The following is a 13,493-nucleotide window of genomic DNA, read 5'->3' as shown; positions in this document are numbered from 1 at the left end:
AGCGTTGGTCAGTTTTGACATTGCTACTTATGAGCAGAGTTAAAAGATTCTATCATCAGATGGAAATATATTCCACTAGAATAGCAGGAAGCAGCTTATGGTCACTCAATCTGCTTTTGATCTCTCAGTGTAATGTATCAAATGTATCATTTGAGTGAAGTTAAATTTCTGACTTCTGCATGGAGCTTTTTTGGCAACAATATGGAAGTAATTTGCCACTGCTCTCTTTCTGGATTGTTTTTTAACTTCCAAATTTAACTTCCAGCAGCAGGATTTTCTGGTAGTTTCCTATCCAAGTACTAACCAGATCCAATCCTGCTTTTTTGAGATCAGCCAAAGTCAGTGAGATGCTATCTTCTAACTGGACTTCAGAATGTTTTTTTTTTAATTTGTTCAGTTGTGTCCGATTGCCTAGACAAGTCCCTGCAGTTTTCTTGGCAAGGTTTTTCGGAAGTAGTTTGCCATTGCCTTCTTCCTAGGGCTGAGAGAAAGTGACTGGCCCAAGGTCACCCAGCTGGTTTTGTGCCCAAGGCGGGACTAGAACTCAGCCTCCCGGTTTCTAGCCCAGTGCCATAACCACTACACCAAACTGGCTCTCTCAGTATGTTTAAGAAACCTCTAATCTTGAGCCTTTGTAGAAGGAGCTGGAGCAGGAATTTGTATTCCAATAAATTGTATACACCAGTCATCAATCAGGAAGCACTGAAAATTGGTTTAAAAATGCACTTGCTGCATTTCAAGGGAATTGTTTTCCAAATTTTTGCCACATTTAGAATATATGTTTACTGTCACATTAAAAACTGACTTAAAAATAAGGAATTCACTTAAAAAAATAAATGTATATGTTCCTTATTAGACTATAGTGACTTTGTCATTTTTTCTTGCTGTAGATATTCTAGGACTGAAAGAGGATAGAGTTGCAAGAAAGAAAGCCCCATAGTCTCTCTGCTTCCTTTCCCCTCAACCTGCTGTATCCAAAGTTCTTTATCAAGCAGCAGAACAGATTTTCCGCAACCTGGTGCTCCTTTCAGTGAGTTGGACCACAACTCCCAGGATCTTTAAACAGCACACCTCGATTTACCAGGGATGATGGGAGTTATTAAACACATCTAGAGGGACACCAGGTGGGGAAAGCAGCTCTAGAGGGTATTCATCCTTTAAAAAAAAAAAGTTGTATTCTGAAAACGCTGTTTTTATAATTATTTATTATACAATGTATATACCTTTGAGTTAACTAAGATTATATATTATATAAATATATATATATAGATATATTTGAAGAAAAATATATTTCATCTCTCCTTGGTTCTCATGTCAATAAAGGTACAAAGGCACTTAAAACAAATGGTCTTTTTAATATTTTCATACGGTTGCTGTGGAAGGCGTGGGTGTAATCAACCATTATGTAAAGGAGATGTTGGATGCCTATGATTTTTGAAATCAGTAGCATACTGTAGCTATTCTTCTGTGTTAGAAAAAAGATCTGAGGAAGTGCAGTTGGAACCCAAAAAGTACAGCAGAAAGAAATCACATTCAAAAATTTGTGCAATTTAAGAGTGATTACCTTCCCGTCCTTTTTTTAATGCTAAGGATTTCAGCTTGTAAAAGTATATAGTAGAGATTCTAGGGCTTCAGGATGGCACAAATTTTAGGTAGGAATTTCATGTTTGCTCTTATTTGGTTGACTAACCACTAACTTTTGTATCTCAGTAACCTTGACTTTGAGAATATACCCACCTTGTCAAGTGGGGCCCCAGCCAACCTTGACCGGAAGTTAAACCTTTTGAAACCTTTGTTCTCTTGTGCTTAGCACCATCACAGCTTAAATGTATCCCCTAATTTGTTTTAGTCTATGAGCTGCTGAAGAAAGCTTATTCCTTTGAAACTGGCATTTTTGTGCAGGTCTTTCAGGAGAACTACTAAATTCATTCATCCTGTCATCTCACTTCAGAAACCATCAATACATGTTAAACATCTGTGCCTTTTTTATTGCATCCTGCATTTTAACCATACAATCAATCTTTTTAAATATATATATATATATTTGTAATTTTCTTTCTCAGTATAGCTTTGGACAAAAAAAACACAATAAAAATGTTTATATCATTTGATCCATGACAATACAATATGTATGCTTTGCTTCCAGTGAAAAATGGGGGGAAAGTTTTGGGGTTGGGGTTGGGAGGGCAGCAGAGAAAAAAGTTCAGCTGAAAGCAGTTCAATCATACCACCTACAAAGAGTGGGACTCTTACATGTCCACTAGTCATTCACATAATCCTCCACAGCATAAAATCAATAAATACGAATCAGAGACAATGCTAATCCACAGTAAAAAAAAATCCATTATGGTTCAAGTACACTGCAGCAGTTTCTAATACTGCAGTCTGTCTTTTGCTGCACAGGATTGGAAGATGTCAAGTGCTGTTTTCATTGTTCCAAATTTAGCAACTTAGAGAACCAGGGAAAGGGAGCCATGCCAATAATGGAAAAAGATTTAGCAAGAGTAGTCCAGCCACTTTTGCTGGATGTGAGTGGATTTATTTTTTAAGGCCATGCAATGCACAGCTTTTCCTAAAAAGAGCTTAAGAGCTGTTAAATAGCTCATGGCAAGAGGGAATGACATCCATGCACTTAGCTTCCTTCTCTTTCTGGTTATTTAGAAACCTTAACCCCAGGTGCATCCCACTCCTCCTGCAGTTTCCTCACTCCCCATGCTGCTAGGCAACTCCCCTTGGCAAGGCTTGTGAACAAACTCATCACTGAGATGGGCAAGAATAAGGTGTGGCATACCTAGCACAGGGATAGGTGCAATGGCAGACTGGCTCTAATTTAAACACGTACTACATTCTTTAGGACGTTGGTCAGTGCGCTTTCTCCCAAACAAAGGTGGAATGATAAGAAATAAGTGATCAAGCATGCCCAAGCAGCAGCCTGTTGCTCTCACTGATTCAATACTGCATTGCACAGCAGAAATCACAGGAAAACCCCTCTGGAAAAGGCAAATTAGGCTTTCCCCTAATTTCCACTATACCAAGCAAGAGGCCAACAGCAGAGACCACAGGGCCTGAGATTAGTTGCTAGACATTGACTGAAGTGTCAGTAAGCTACTGGATAAGTGGCAGGGAGAGGAAGGTCCTACATGAGCTGAAACATCCTGCACATATATACTGTGACTGCAGCAGGGCTGATCGCTTAAAATAATTCTGTGCAGCATTCCCTTAAAAGAGGACAGATTGTAGCAGGTAAAGGTCATTGTGACAAAGGCAGAAGAATGTCCTCAAAAATGTTATGGGACTCAAGTGCCGCCTGCTGCCTGTTCAGAGTTTAAGTCAGACGGCCCACTGCTGCTTCTGTAGCTGGTGGTCAAATTCTTTTGGACACCAACTAGCTGAGCCATTGCAAGTGCTGATGAGCGCCTGCAGGCACAGAAGCCAATCTCGCCTAAAATCTAGGGAGAAGGCAGCCCCTGGATCCTAGTTCATCTGAAACTAGAGGCAGCATGAAACACCTCAGGTATTGTTTTTCTTGAGAGGAGTCTGAAACTCCACAATGTGGGACAAATCTACAAGAACAAGAAACTACTTAACAAGACTGGGGTGGGAGAAACCATCACCAAGAGTTTATAACTGTGCAAACTGTTACTGGCTTTCACACTGGATTGGTGCAGGCTAAGAATGGAGGGACTGCCCCACGTTTTAGGCCTGAGCTTCAGCATTAATATCTATAGGTCTGTACACGGCACTTTCCCACTCCTCTCTTTGTGCACCAGTATCAATCAGGTGGGTGCCACAGGCAGCATAACACCAAAGCAGTTACTCTAGAAGAAGTTTGATTTGCCACAATACACCAGGATATCAAAGACAAGGGTAGAGTACTTAGTTGTGTCTGACATGCAAAAAAAACAAAACAAAACAGAAGGAAAAGAAGTAGTAGTAGCAGTAGTTCAGGAGAGTCTCTGAAGAGAATCGAATATTATGCAGTTGTCCAAATGTGCCACATGGAAGAAGATCCCAGAGGGGCAGTCTCCTGCTTGTCTGTTTTCCAGGCCACCAGCTTTTAAGAAGGTTCAGGCTTCACTCTAAATCCAGTGGACTACTGCAAAGAGAGAGAGTGCAACAGCCACAAGGAGCAGGCGGATCTTGGGGGGATGGGTGGTGGCACACAGAGATGGGCATCCAAGGAGGGGAACGGCATGCAAATTCACAGGCCAGTTGTGCCCCAGACATTATTCTCAATAGCTGCAAAAAAAAGAGGGTTGTACTCTGACTCTGCATTAAGACAGGCTGTGGGAAAATGGCAAAGCTAAAAACTGTTTCCCTAACATGCTGGTTAAGAGAAGTGAATTCTATTTCATCCCAGCATTAGGAGGTCGCCTGAACTAGGGTCGCCTGGAACTCATTTACTCAATAAATGAAGTAGCATTTATGAAGTAGCATTACTTCAATAAGTAGCATTAAATAATGCTACTTATTACAATAAACGAGGTAGCATTAATGCCCTGGCACAGTCCCTGCTCCTAGAAGTTATGAAAGGATTAAACCATAGACTCATCAACCCAAATGCAGGTGCTACCCCTCCTACTAGACCTGAACAGGTCTAACTAGAAGCAAAATGGTCTCAACGTCCAAAAACATCTCAAATATTATCCCTTGGGTGGTTAGGTTTTTATGTGGGCAAACAAATACAGTACACAGGTAAGGAGAACCCACATTACTGTAAATTTCCATCCACCAAAAACTCCCTCTACTGGAAGCCAGCATGTCACAGAGACAAGGTGTTAGCTTTGCTTGCTCCTTGATGTGTTAGTTTTATACGTTCAGAGAATCTGAAAAGATAGAAGCCAGAAGAAATATAGCACATTTCTTAACACACTTTGGAGCATGAAGCATTGCATTTGAGTTTGAATCTTTTGGTGACTGAAAGTGGCCTGGAATTAGAATATAAGACAATGTGTGAGCTGGGATTGTAGAATAGGCAAAAATGTGCCTCTCCCACAGAACTTAGTCATCAAAGCCAGTTCTGAAATATATATGGGAGACTTTGGGAGACAGAAAGCATGGCTTATATGCATGCTTGAGCCATAAAAACTCCATCCCTTTTAATATACACACACACACAAATGCATATATATAGCAATATCAGCTGTCAACACAACAGTGTGAGAAGTCCTAACCCAGTGTTTCTCAACCTCAGCCACATGAAGACGTGTGGACTTCAACTCCCAGAATTCCCTAGCCAGCATGATTTCTGGGAATTCTGGATTTTGAAGTCCATACATCTCCAAGTGGCCGAGGTTGCGAAACAGTGTCCTAACCAATGGAACAGGTTGATTTTGGGATGGAATATTCAACAGCTGCCATGAATTATAACAAATCTTTTCATAAAATGAAATTTATAAAAAACCCTCCTGCAAAATCCCCCAAATCCCTATTTTGCCAGCAATTGATAGTTAGTTCTTAAGTACGCATGCAGATTAGGTAAACCCATTCCTAACAGTTACTTTATTACTTACGCTCCTTCCTCTCGTAGAAGCGCCAGGAATTTTCTCACACGGTACTCAGGATCCATCTTCATGTATTACATGTATTAAAAAACACTCACAGTTAATACACAAACGCTCTCTGATTAACCACAACAAATTCAATGAAGAACAAGAAGAAAGAGAGAGTCAACTAGAGCAAAAAATGTTATATTCTTTTACATATTCTTTTCCTTTGCCTAAAGAACCAAAGTCAGTGCATATGGCCTTTCTGCTTCTACTCCCCTCACCCCCAATTTTATGCTAGGAAACAGTGACTGGCTTCAAAGGCAGCCAATGAGCTGCCAAATTTTAATCTAATATTCTAAGCAGAAGAGCCCTAAGCAGAGATATGACCATTCTGTTAATTCCTGCACTCAGCCCAAGAATTTGCAAAAGGAACATTTCTGCATGCTGAAATATTGAACCATGCCGATCTTTGCAGCTGCCAAAATAGGTATGAGAGTATGCAGGCAATGAAGAAGCTCATACAACATTCTAAGCTATAATAATGGATTAATGGCAAACACGCCAGGCTAGTGCTTCCTGCTTGTGCCTCCTGGTTCCTCCCAAGGATTTGGAAGCCAGGTTAATTCTACAGCTTCAGTTTGCTTGCCATGTTTCTTTGGCCACTGGCAGAAGACAGAAATAGCATTGATCTTTCTTAAAGCAAAAAGAGCATGCTGCAGAACATGCTATACCAGCTCACACATGAGTGCAGATTTACTATTCATTTTTGCCTCACTTCAAATCCAATTTCAAAATGCTAAGGAGCACGTCTGATAAAAGGATAGGAATGATAAGGAGGGAAAAAAATCAAATACAATTGCCTTTTCACAAATCAGCCCCTTTTCCTTTGTTAGATAGAAAGGGAAGAGGGAACACGACACAATCTTTTCTTCACTGTATCCCTCATTCTATCCTGCAACCCTTTCCCACTTCTGAATATTACATCATGGAAATTCAAGGTACTAAGATTCAGGACCAGTAACCAACAAGGAGGGACCTTCTTAAGGCAAGAGTGAAATCGGACATCACCAGGCCAGAGTCAAATGGTACAGGTCTCTGCCCATTACACTTTAATAGGTGTGAGCAATAACTTACTGATTTTTGCCTGTAGGTATGAAATTAAAGAGTCAAGGGAAAGAGAGGAAAAAGTAATCTAGATAAATGACTTTGTGCCCTCAGGTGACATCCAGTCAGAGCAGGTCCCGAGCCTTATACAAGTTTCAACAGAATTGCAGAGAACAAGTCACTCAGAAGGGAGTGGGGAAGCGTTTATAACACATTGACGAATTGCATGCCTCTTGGCTTATACTTAAAAGCTGTCCGAAAAAGAGGCAGAAAGACTTCATTTATAGTTACACCAGCCACAGCTGATTAGCAGGCACCAATCCTGGAAATCACTCACTGCTGCTGATTAATGGCATCATCTACCAATTACCAAGAACCTCTGAATTTGATCAGGATAAAAGTGGTGCCAAAAGGTCAACCTAGCTCACGTTTGTTTAAATGAAGCTTGTTTAGGAAATGGTGATGCAGATTGTGGGGATGGAACGTGTGGAGCCAGAACACTGTTCCATCTAGCCCAGGCCTACCAGCTTTGAATGGCAGCAACTCTCCGGGCATTCTGGCGAAGTCTGAACCAAGGAGCCAGGGTCTAGAATGCATCCAGTGTGGTATAAATCCCAGAAAAAATGTGCTGACTGGGTGAGTCCTACATTTAGAATTGTACAACTATGACTAATTAGATGCCTTTGAAGTAGACAGATAGAACATGATGAAGAAGGGGACAGCTGTTTCCTGCCTGTCTGTAGTATTCAGAGGAGTACTGCCTCTGCGCATGATTCTATCCAGCTATCACAACTAATGCTGTTCCCTGTATGCACCACTTCTATTAATGCATGCCTGACCTCCATTTTCCATTTGACTGGCACACTGATAGCCAAACTAAGAGCTGTAAACTTTAACTAGAATCATAGACTATGTTCCTTGAGCAGTGCTGGGATTTCACTAGCTTCTTATGAACAAATGGGAAGCAGGTCATTTAAAAAAAACAATTCACCATCTGTCTGGGCTGAAGAATTGTGTTAGGTGGCCATTAATAATCTAGATGGCATGACATTAATTTTAAAAAACTATGACGATTCAGATACACAACTTTTGATCAGCTCTAGTCTAATACATCAAATGTAAATGATAAAACCAATTTGCACTGTCTAGTAGAAACTAGATCCCTAAAGTTTTGCCTCCCAATATGCAGAAGGGAAAATTATTTAAACACATTTTTTTTCCTTTTACATGATGGAAGCCAACGATCGACGGAATTTTCCTGCAACCTGGAAGTTGTAATCCCAAAAAATTTGAGGGCATCAGGTTGGAGAAGACTGAATAGTTGCAAAACATTTACAAGAAAGCCTTTTTCTCTGGTCTATTGTAATATGCAAAGAAGTGGCCTCTCCTCTAAGTGTAAATTACCGTCTTCTGCCCCACTGTAATCAAGTTGCTATCCACTTCGTGAAGGAAAAAAATAAGACATTTCAACACAGTGTTAATTTTAACGCTTGTTAAAACACAGCTGAAAGTAGGACTCTAGGTCCATATTTTATTTGGTTTCATCATCACTGACCTTTCATTATGCAGGTGTTTGGGACATCAACTGCTCTGAACCTTTAGAACCAAGATGCTATATTTCATAATTAATCCCTAAGCAGAAGTTAAAAAGTAAGGCCCTATTTTTTATTTTCCCAGTGTTCAGTGCCTTTCTTTAATATCCTGGCTTGACCAGGGGCCAAGCAACCCATATGCCTAGCCCAGAGATGAACCAGATGCAACCCTCCAAATATGTCCTTCAGTTCTTACCAGCCCTAGGCAGCATAGCAAATGATGGAGCATTTAACTGCAAACCAGTAACTTCTGGAGGGTCACACAATATACTTCTTAACTGAATCTAAGGGCAAGCATTTTACCTGCAATGACATCTCAATTAACATCAGGAGCTTCTTGATGCCAATCCAGACCTTCTTCCCTTTGACATTCTGAGCAATGGTGCTACGTTCCTTGTCTTTGAAGCCACTCAGGAGCTAGAAGAGTTTGGAAAAAGAAAGTCACCTGTACTGTAAGGTAAGTCCAACTGGGGGAATGGATGGGCTCTGGATAACTCTGGACCCCCTTTTCTGCTCTACATTAGGATTTTTTACACTGACCACTCCAGATGGAAATTTATTTATTTATCAATCAAATTTTATCACCGCCCATCTCCCTCCTAAGGAAATCTTCATCATTTCAGTTGATGTTCAAGTCTTCTCCAGACAGAAGCAAATCAAATGTTGAAATCAAAAGGGAAGTGTGAGCATGGGGCACTGTCCTCTTCTTCACTTTATTTCACCTTATTCCATCTTTTCAGGCATTTGTATAAACATGACACAACATAAACACAGCTATCATAACATTTAGAAGAGATTCCTTCCTACCCACTGTAAGGGAAAAGAATGTTTCTTTTGAAATGTTCTTACCATTAACTAACAGATTGTGTACAACTTAGACAGTCACAGTCAATAACTGCTGAAATCAATGGGGCTTAAATTAGTAGCAAGTTTTCACTCTGTCACTTTACTGCAATTAGTAGATCCAACTACTAATAACTATACAGTATTGACATTACACACAGAGATCTTAATCTAAATGGAAATACTATTTAAGTTAATTAGAAATGTTATAATAAATTAATCTAATTAACCCATCAATTCAATGGCACAGCCCTAGCATTAATTGTTTTGCTTTCAACAATTGCAGTTTATATTATATATAAAACCAGCAATAACTGGGATAAGTAATTGCCTCTACTCTAGATTATTCAACTCAAGAGGAAGTTAATTACAAAATAGCAGCTGTAACTTAAATACATACATGGATTTCTTTCACTCCCAACTCCATTAATTCTAGAATCTTAGACTTGACTCTAAAGGAATAGTTATATAAAACTGCATAGAAGCAGCCTTCAGTGTTTAATCAAATAAACTTGGATATTATTGGACCTTTTAAAATAATGACCTGGGACTTAAGTAGCATTTTTGGATCAGGAAAATCACCTACTGGTAAATCTTACCTACTGAAATGTTTTTCAGTACATTTTTTCATTTTACGTTGTAACCATTCATAAATTTTAGATGGTAATTATTTCTCAATAATAATGGGCAGGAGAAATATTTATTGCCACTTCTACTTCTACTCTTCATTCCAAGTTTTATTTTCACCCCATAACTCTACAAGTGTAGAGATGTAGGAAGGTGACTTTGGCAAAGATATGCAGGATCTGTTGCCTAGGCAAAAGGGGTTGAAGTCCAAAACAGCCAGATAACATTCAGTTATCTCAGCTCAGACAGACACCTCCGTAATTCACTGAACTATACGAAGTAGGGGGTGATACAGAACAATCATATTTGCAAGGTTCTGTTATTATAGCCAATCTAAATAAAAGTAGATTTAGCTTTCCTGTGGAGTTGATTTCCTGGTCTGGTCTATCTAGTGGGGCTGACAACAGGATTTCAAAAGATCCATGGACATGATCTGTCCTACAACTCCAAAGAAATTGGGTTCTTTCTTCAAATTCCTTCCCCCAGGGCACACTAGTGGTCTCCTCACCTCCAGGGCCTCCATGAGATGATCCCCTGTAGCAATGTTGGGGATATGGATAGTAGTGCTAAAAGCATCTAGCATCTCCATCTCCTGCAGGACATCCTTGCGACTAGTAGTCCCAATGATCAAGAGCTTGCGACCCTGAATGTCAGAAAAAAATGGGAGAAGAAAGGTAAATGAAAATGAACTTATTTTTGAAAATAATTCATATACAGTTTAACACTTTGGCTTTCATCATTCCTTTTCAATAGTTGGCAACTTGGTTTAAAAGTCTTTCTTGCCTAAGTAAGATCACCCTTCTATATCAGTTCAGTGGTCTAACCAACCCACCTTTTCACAGTGAGGCAAGTCACATGAAGCCAGAAAAGCCAAAAGGGGGCTTGAAAGCAACAGTTTCTCAAATACTGGGTGTTTTTTACAGGTAAACATGGAAATACCACTTAGCTACCAATGATAATAGCTTTTGATAGTCTTATGCTCTATGAATTTTTTTAACTCTTTTTAAAAGCCATTTAAATGTTCTTTCCAAGGAATCTGAGAACTATTGTATGGTATATGGAAGGCAGCACTAAAGAAATTTCCTATATCCTTGTCAAATTACACTTTTCAGATTTCTTTTGGGATAAACCACTATAGTTAAATTGATATAGGTTTGTGGCATAGCTAGGATTAGGTTAATCGTATAGAAAAGGAAGAGGCTCCTATCAAGCAAATGGAAAGTATCAAACCGCCTGATTCATCACTGATCTTGCCTGGATTTCTAATTTGAAAATACGTCTCTGTCTCCTCAGTGAGATGCTCTGAGGGCTTAAACAGGAGATTGAAAGAGATAGTCGAGAACTCAACAGCAGTTCAGGTCTCTGCTTGAAAAGACACCAATACTGCATAAACCAAAATTAATGGTTTAATTGAAATTAAGCCAGTTAAAAATTTTACTCATTTAACTACATTTCTATAGCACTCAACATCCAAAGCACTCTGGGAAATTCACAAAATAGATGGTTTTGTAGTAGATAATGTACACCAATAATTGTTTTCAGTGTTCTTAAAGTTCGTAGAGCAGTTTGTTTTCCCCCTATATTTATTTCTGTCCTTCTGATTCTTACGAGTCACTCTCCAGTGCTTGAACTGGTTGATCTAACCTCTGGCCAGATCAATCTGATTAAGCACAAAAAAGTGGTGAAATATCCCAAAGAGTTTTGCCAGCTGGTGGAAGTACAGAAGGCTATGCTTTTAAAGCTATCAAGCAATCATTATGATGAAAGATGGAACCCACCCGGGCAATAATTCTACATTGCCAACTGGAAGGTCATGAAGTTTAAACACACACACCCTGGCGAGATGGATTATCAAGCACATGATGAAAAATGTGAATCTGTACTTCCAGACACACCTTTCATCTAAACTAGGAAAACAATTAAGATACTAAAGTATTAGAACAATATCATTGTCCAGCTCGGATGGACAGGTAACTGTAATTCCTCCAAAGTACAGCCAGCCAGTAAGGACTGGCACTGGGGAACCCAGGTTCTAGTCCACCCTTCACCCACAGAAGCCCTCTGAAGGACTTTGGGCCAGCCACTCTTTTTCAGCCCAACCTGTCTCACATGGAGGCTGCTGTGGGGAAAAATAGGAGACAGTTGTATTTATGTTGTTTTGAGCTACTGGTCAGAAGGCAAGATATAAATCTAACAAATAAAGTGGTAAACACAGTTCTTGAGGGACAAACTAAACCCATGGGGCAAACTGAAATGGGAGCCCTAGCAGGTATCAGAGTGTAGGTACAACCTGCAGGTGGGATGCAATAAGCAGGTGCAGGGGACCACACCTCCTCTCCTTGGATTTTCCATTTGCACATTTATTGCCTCAAATCAGGTGAAATAGCTTCCTCATCTTTCTTAAAAATCACACTTATGAATGCTGCTTTTTGTAAAACCCCCCCCAAAATCCAGATGGATGCATAACAAAGAAAGATGAATGTGGTTTTATCACTGCATTAAATATTAAACAATTAAACAATTACAATCTGACAATTACATCTAAAATTATGTGGCTCATTCCACTTTCTGACTGCACATGTTTCATTCAAGTGATTTCCTATCTGTGTTCAATACCTGCGTGGTATAACCTACAAGCAGTGACCCAGCAATGACTCTTCACATTCATGCTAACTACATCATGGATTAAGCATTTTGCTGAGACATAGATAGCCAAAAGGAGCTGAAATTACCCTAATATAATCTAGCAGTCCCTTCAGGGATATACTGATAAACATGTGAAGAAGGGTAGTAAATCTTATGCATACAAGCTAACTTTAAATTCAGAATTTCTGATTGCCACATCTTTGTTCTTACCATTATTCCTAATGGTTCTATACTCATTAAAACTAACATTTTAAAAATGTATTTTCTTCCTTATAAAAGAACAAAAATCCAGTTGCTGGGCATTTAGACTCATGTTAGTCTCACCTGCTCCCCCAGAAGTATATCACAAGCTAAAATCTATACCAAGCAGTATAATTATCAGTGGATTATGGAAGAACTGAGATAATTATAGAACTGTCTTTTCCACTGAGAAACTTTCTCACAGCCTCTGTGATTTTTATCCAGGTTGGAAGGGGGAGTAGAAAGTGATACATATTACTCTTATGTAAGTATTGGATTCAAGACAGAGCAATTGACTGGAAGGTAATCAGCTCCCTTTTTTAAGCATTTCAAACTAAAAGATGAGCTGTTTTTCTGAAGGAATGAGGACAAGAGGACACCAGTTTTTTCTTTTGATTCCAATCGAAGCAAATATTTGTAGCTCAGGGTTGAACTGTGGAGTCCTTGGTGCTCTCTGAGCCTTGTTGTTTTCTTGCAGACGTTTCATTGCCAGACTAGGCAACATCTTCCGTGCAAAGAGGGAGTGGGCCTTGCTCTCAGTTTATATACTGTGGCTTGCCCTGCTTGTGTCGGTGGGGGTGTTGTTCTCTCCTTGGGAGTTCTTGATTGGGCTGTTGTTTGCTGCTTGGATGATTGCCTGAGTTAATAGTTCCTTGATTAGGGTGTATTGTGCTGTTTGATGGTTCATCTGGTGTTAATCCTAGTGTTGATTTTTGCATATCTGGGTGTTGATTGCTGGCAAGGGAGTGTACTGGTCTTTTGGCTCTTCTATTGTCTCTTTTGTATGTAAATGTTGTTTACCTCTATGTGTCTGTTGATGGCTGCTTTGTCTGAGTGCCAGGCTTCCAGGAATTCTCTGGCATTTTTGGATTTGGCTTGGTTTAGGATGCTCACAGTTTCCCAGTTGAAACTATGGTTGAGTCTGTCCATGTGTTGTGAGATTAAGGAGTTC

The 13,493-nt window shown here is 39.7% G+C and overlaps 1 protein-coding gene across 3 annotated transcripts in view; it reads right to left on the bottom strand.

Moving 5' to 3' along the window:
• Window positions 1–1,967: 1,967 nt before the first annotated feature.
• NSF (N-ethylmaleimide sensitive factor, vesicle fusing ATPase) overlaps window positions 1,968–13,493 on the bottom strand; it is a 65,702-nt gene continuing 54,176 nt past the window's right edge. For 2 of the 3 annotated variants that reach the window (XM_063300569.1, XM_063300571.1), the window contains exons 18-21: window positions 10,164–10,298; window positions 8,489–8,602; window positions 5,514–5,569; window positions 1,968–4,096 (exon numbers count right to left, since the gene is read on the bottom strand). In XM_063300569.1, the coding sequence (XP_063156639.1) occupies window positions 4,075–4,096; window positions 5,514–5,569; window positions 8,489–8,602; window positions 10,164–10,298 (327 nt within the window). In that variant the 3' untranslated portion in view covers window positions 1,968–4,074. Of the gene's footprint in view, window positions 4,240–5,513; window positions 5,570–8,488; window positions 8,603–10,163; window positions 10,299–13,493 lie in introns of all 3 variants that reach the window. The other variant, XM_063300570.1, reaches the window with a different exon arrangement.

Source organism: Candoia aspera, chromosome 4, assembly GCF_035149785.1.
Source record: "Candoia aspera isolate rCanAsp1 chromosome 4, rCanAsp1.hap2, whole genome shotgun sequence".
Classification (NCBI taxonomy): Eukaryota; Metazoa; Chordata; class Lepidosauria; order Squamata; family Boidae; genus Candoia; species Candoia aspera.
Note: the sequence above shows the minus strand (reverse complement) of the source record. Positions and strands in the feature narration are given on the sequence as shown.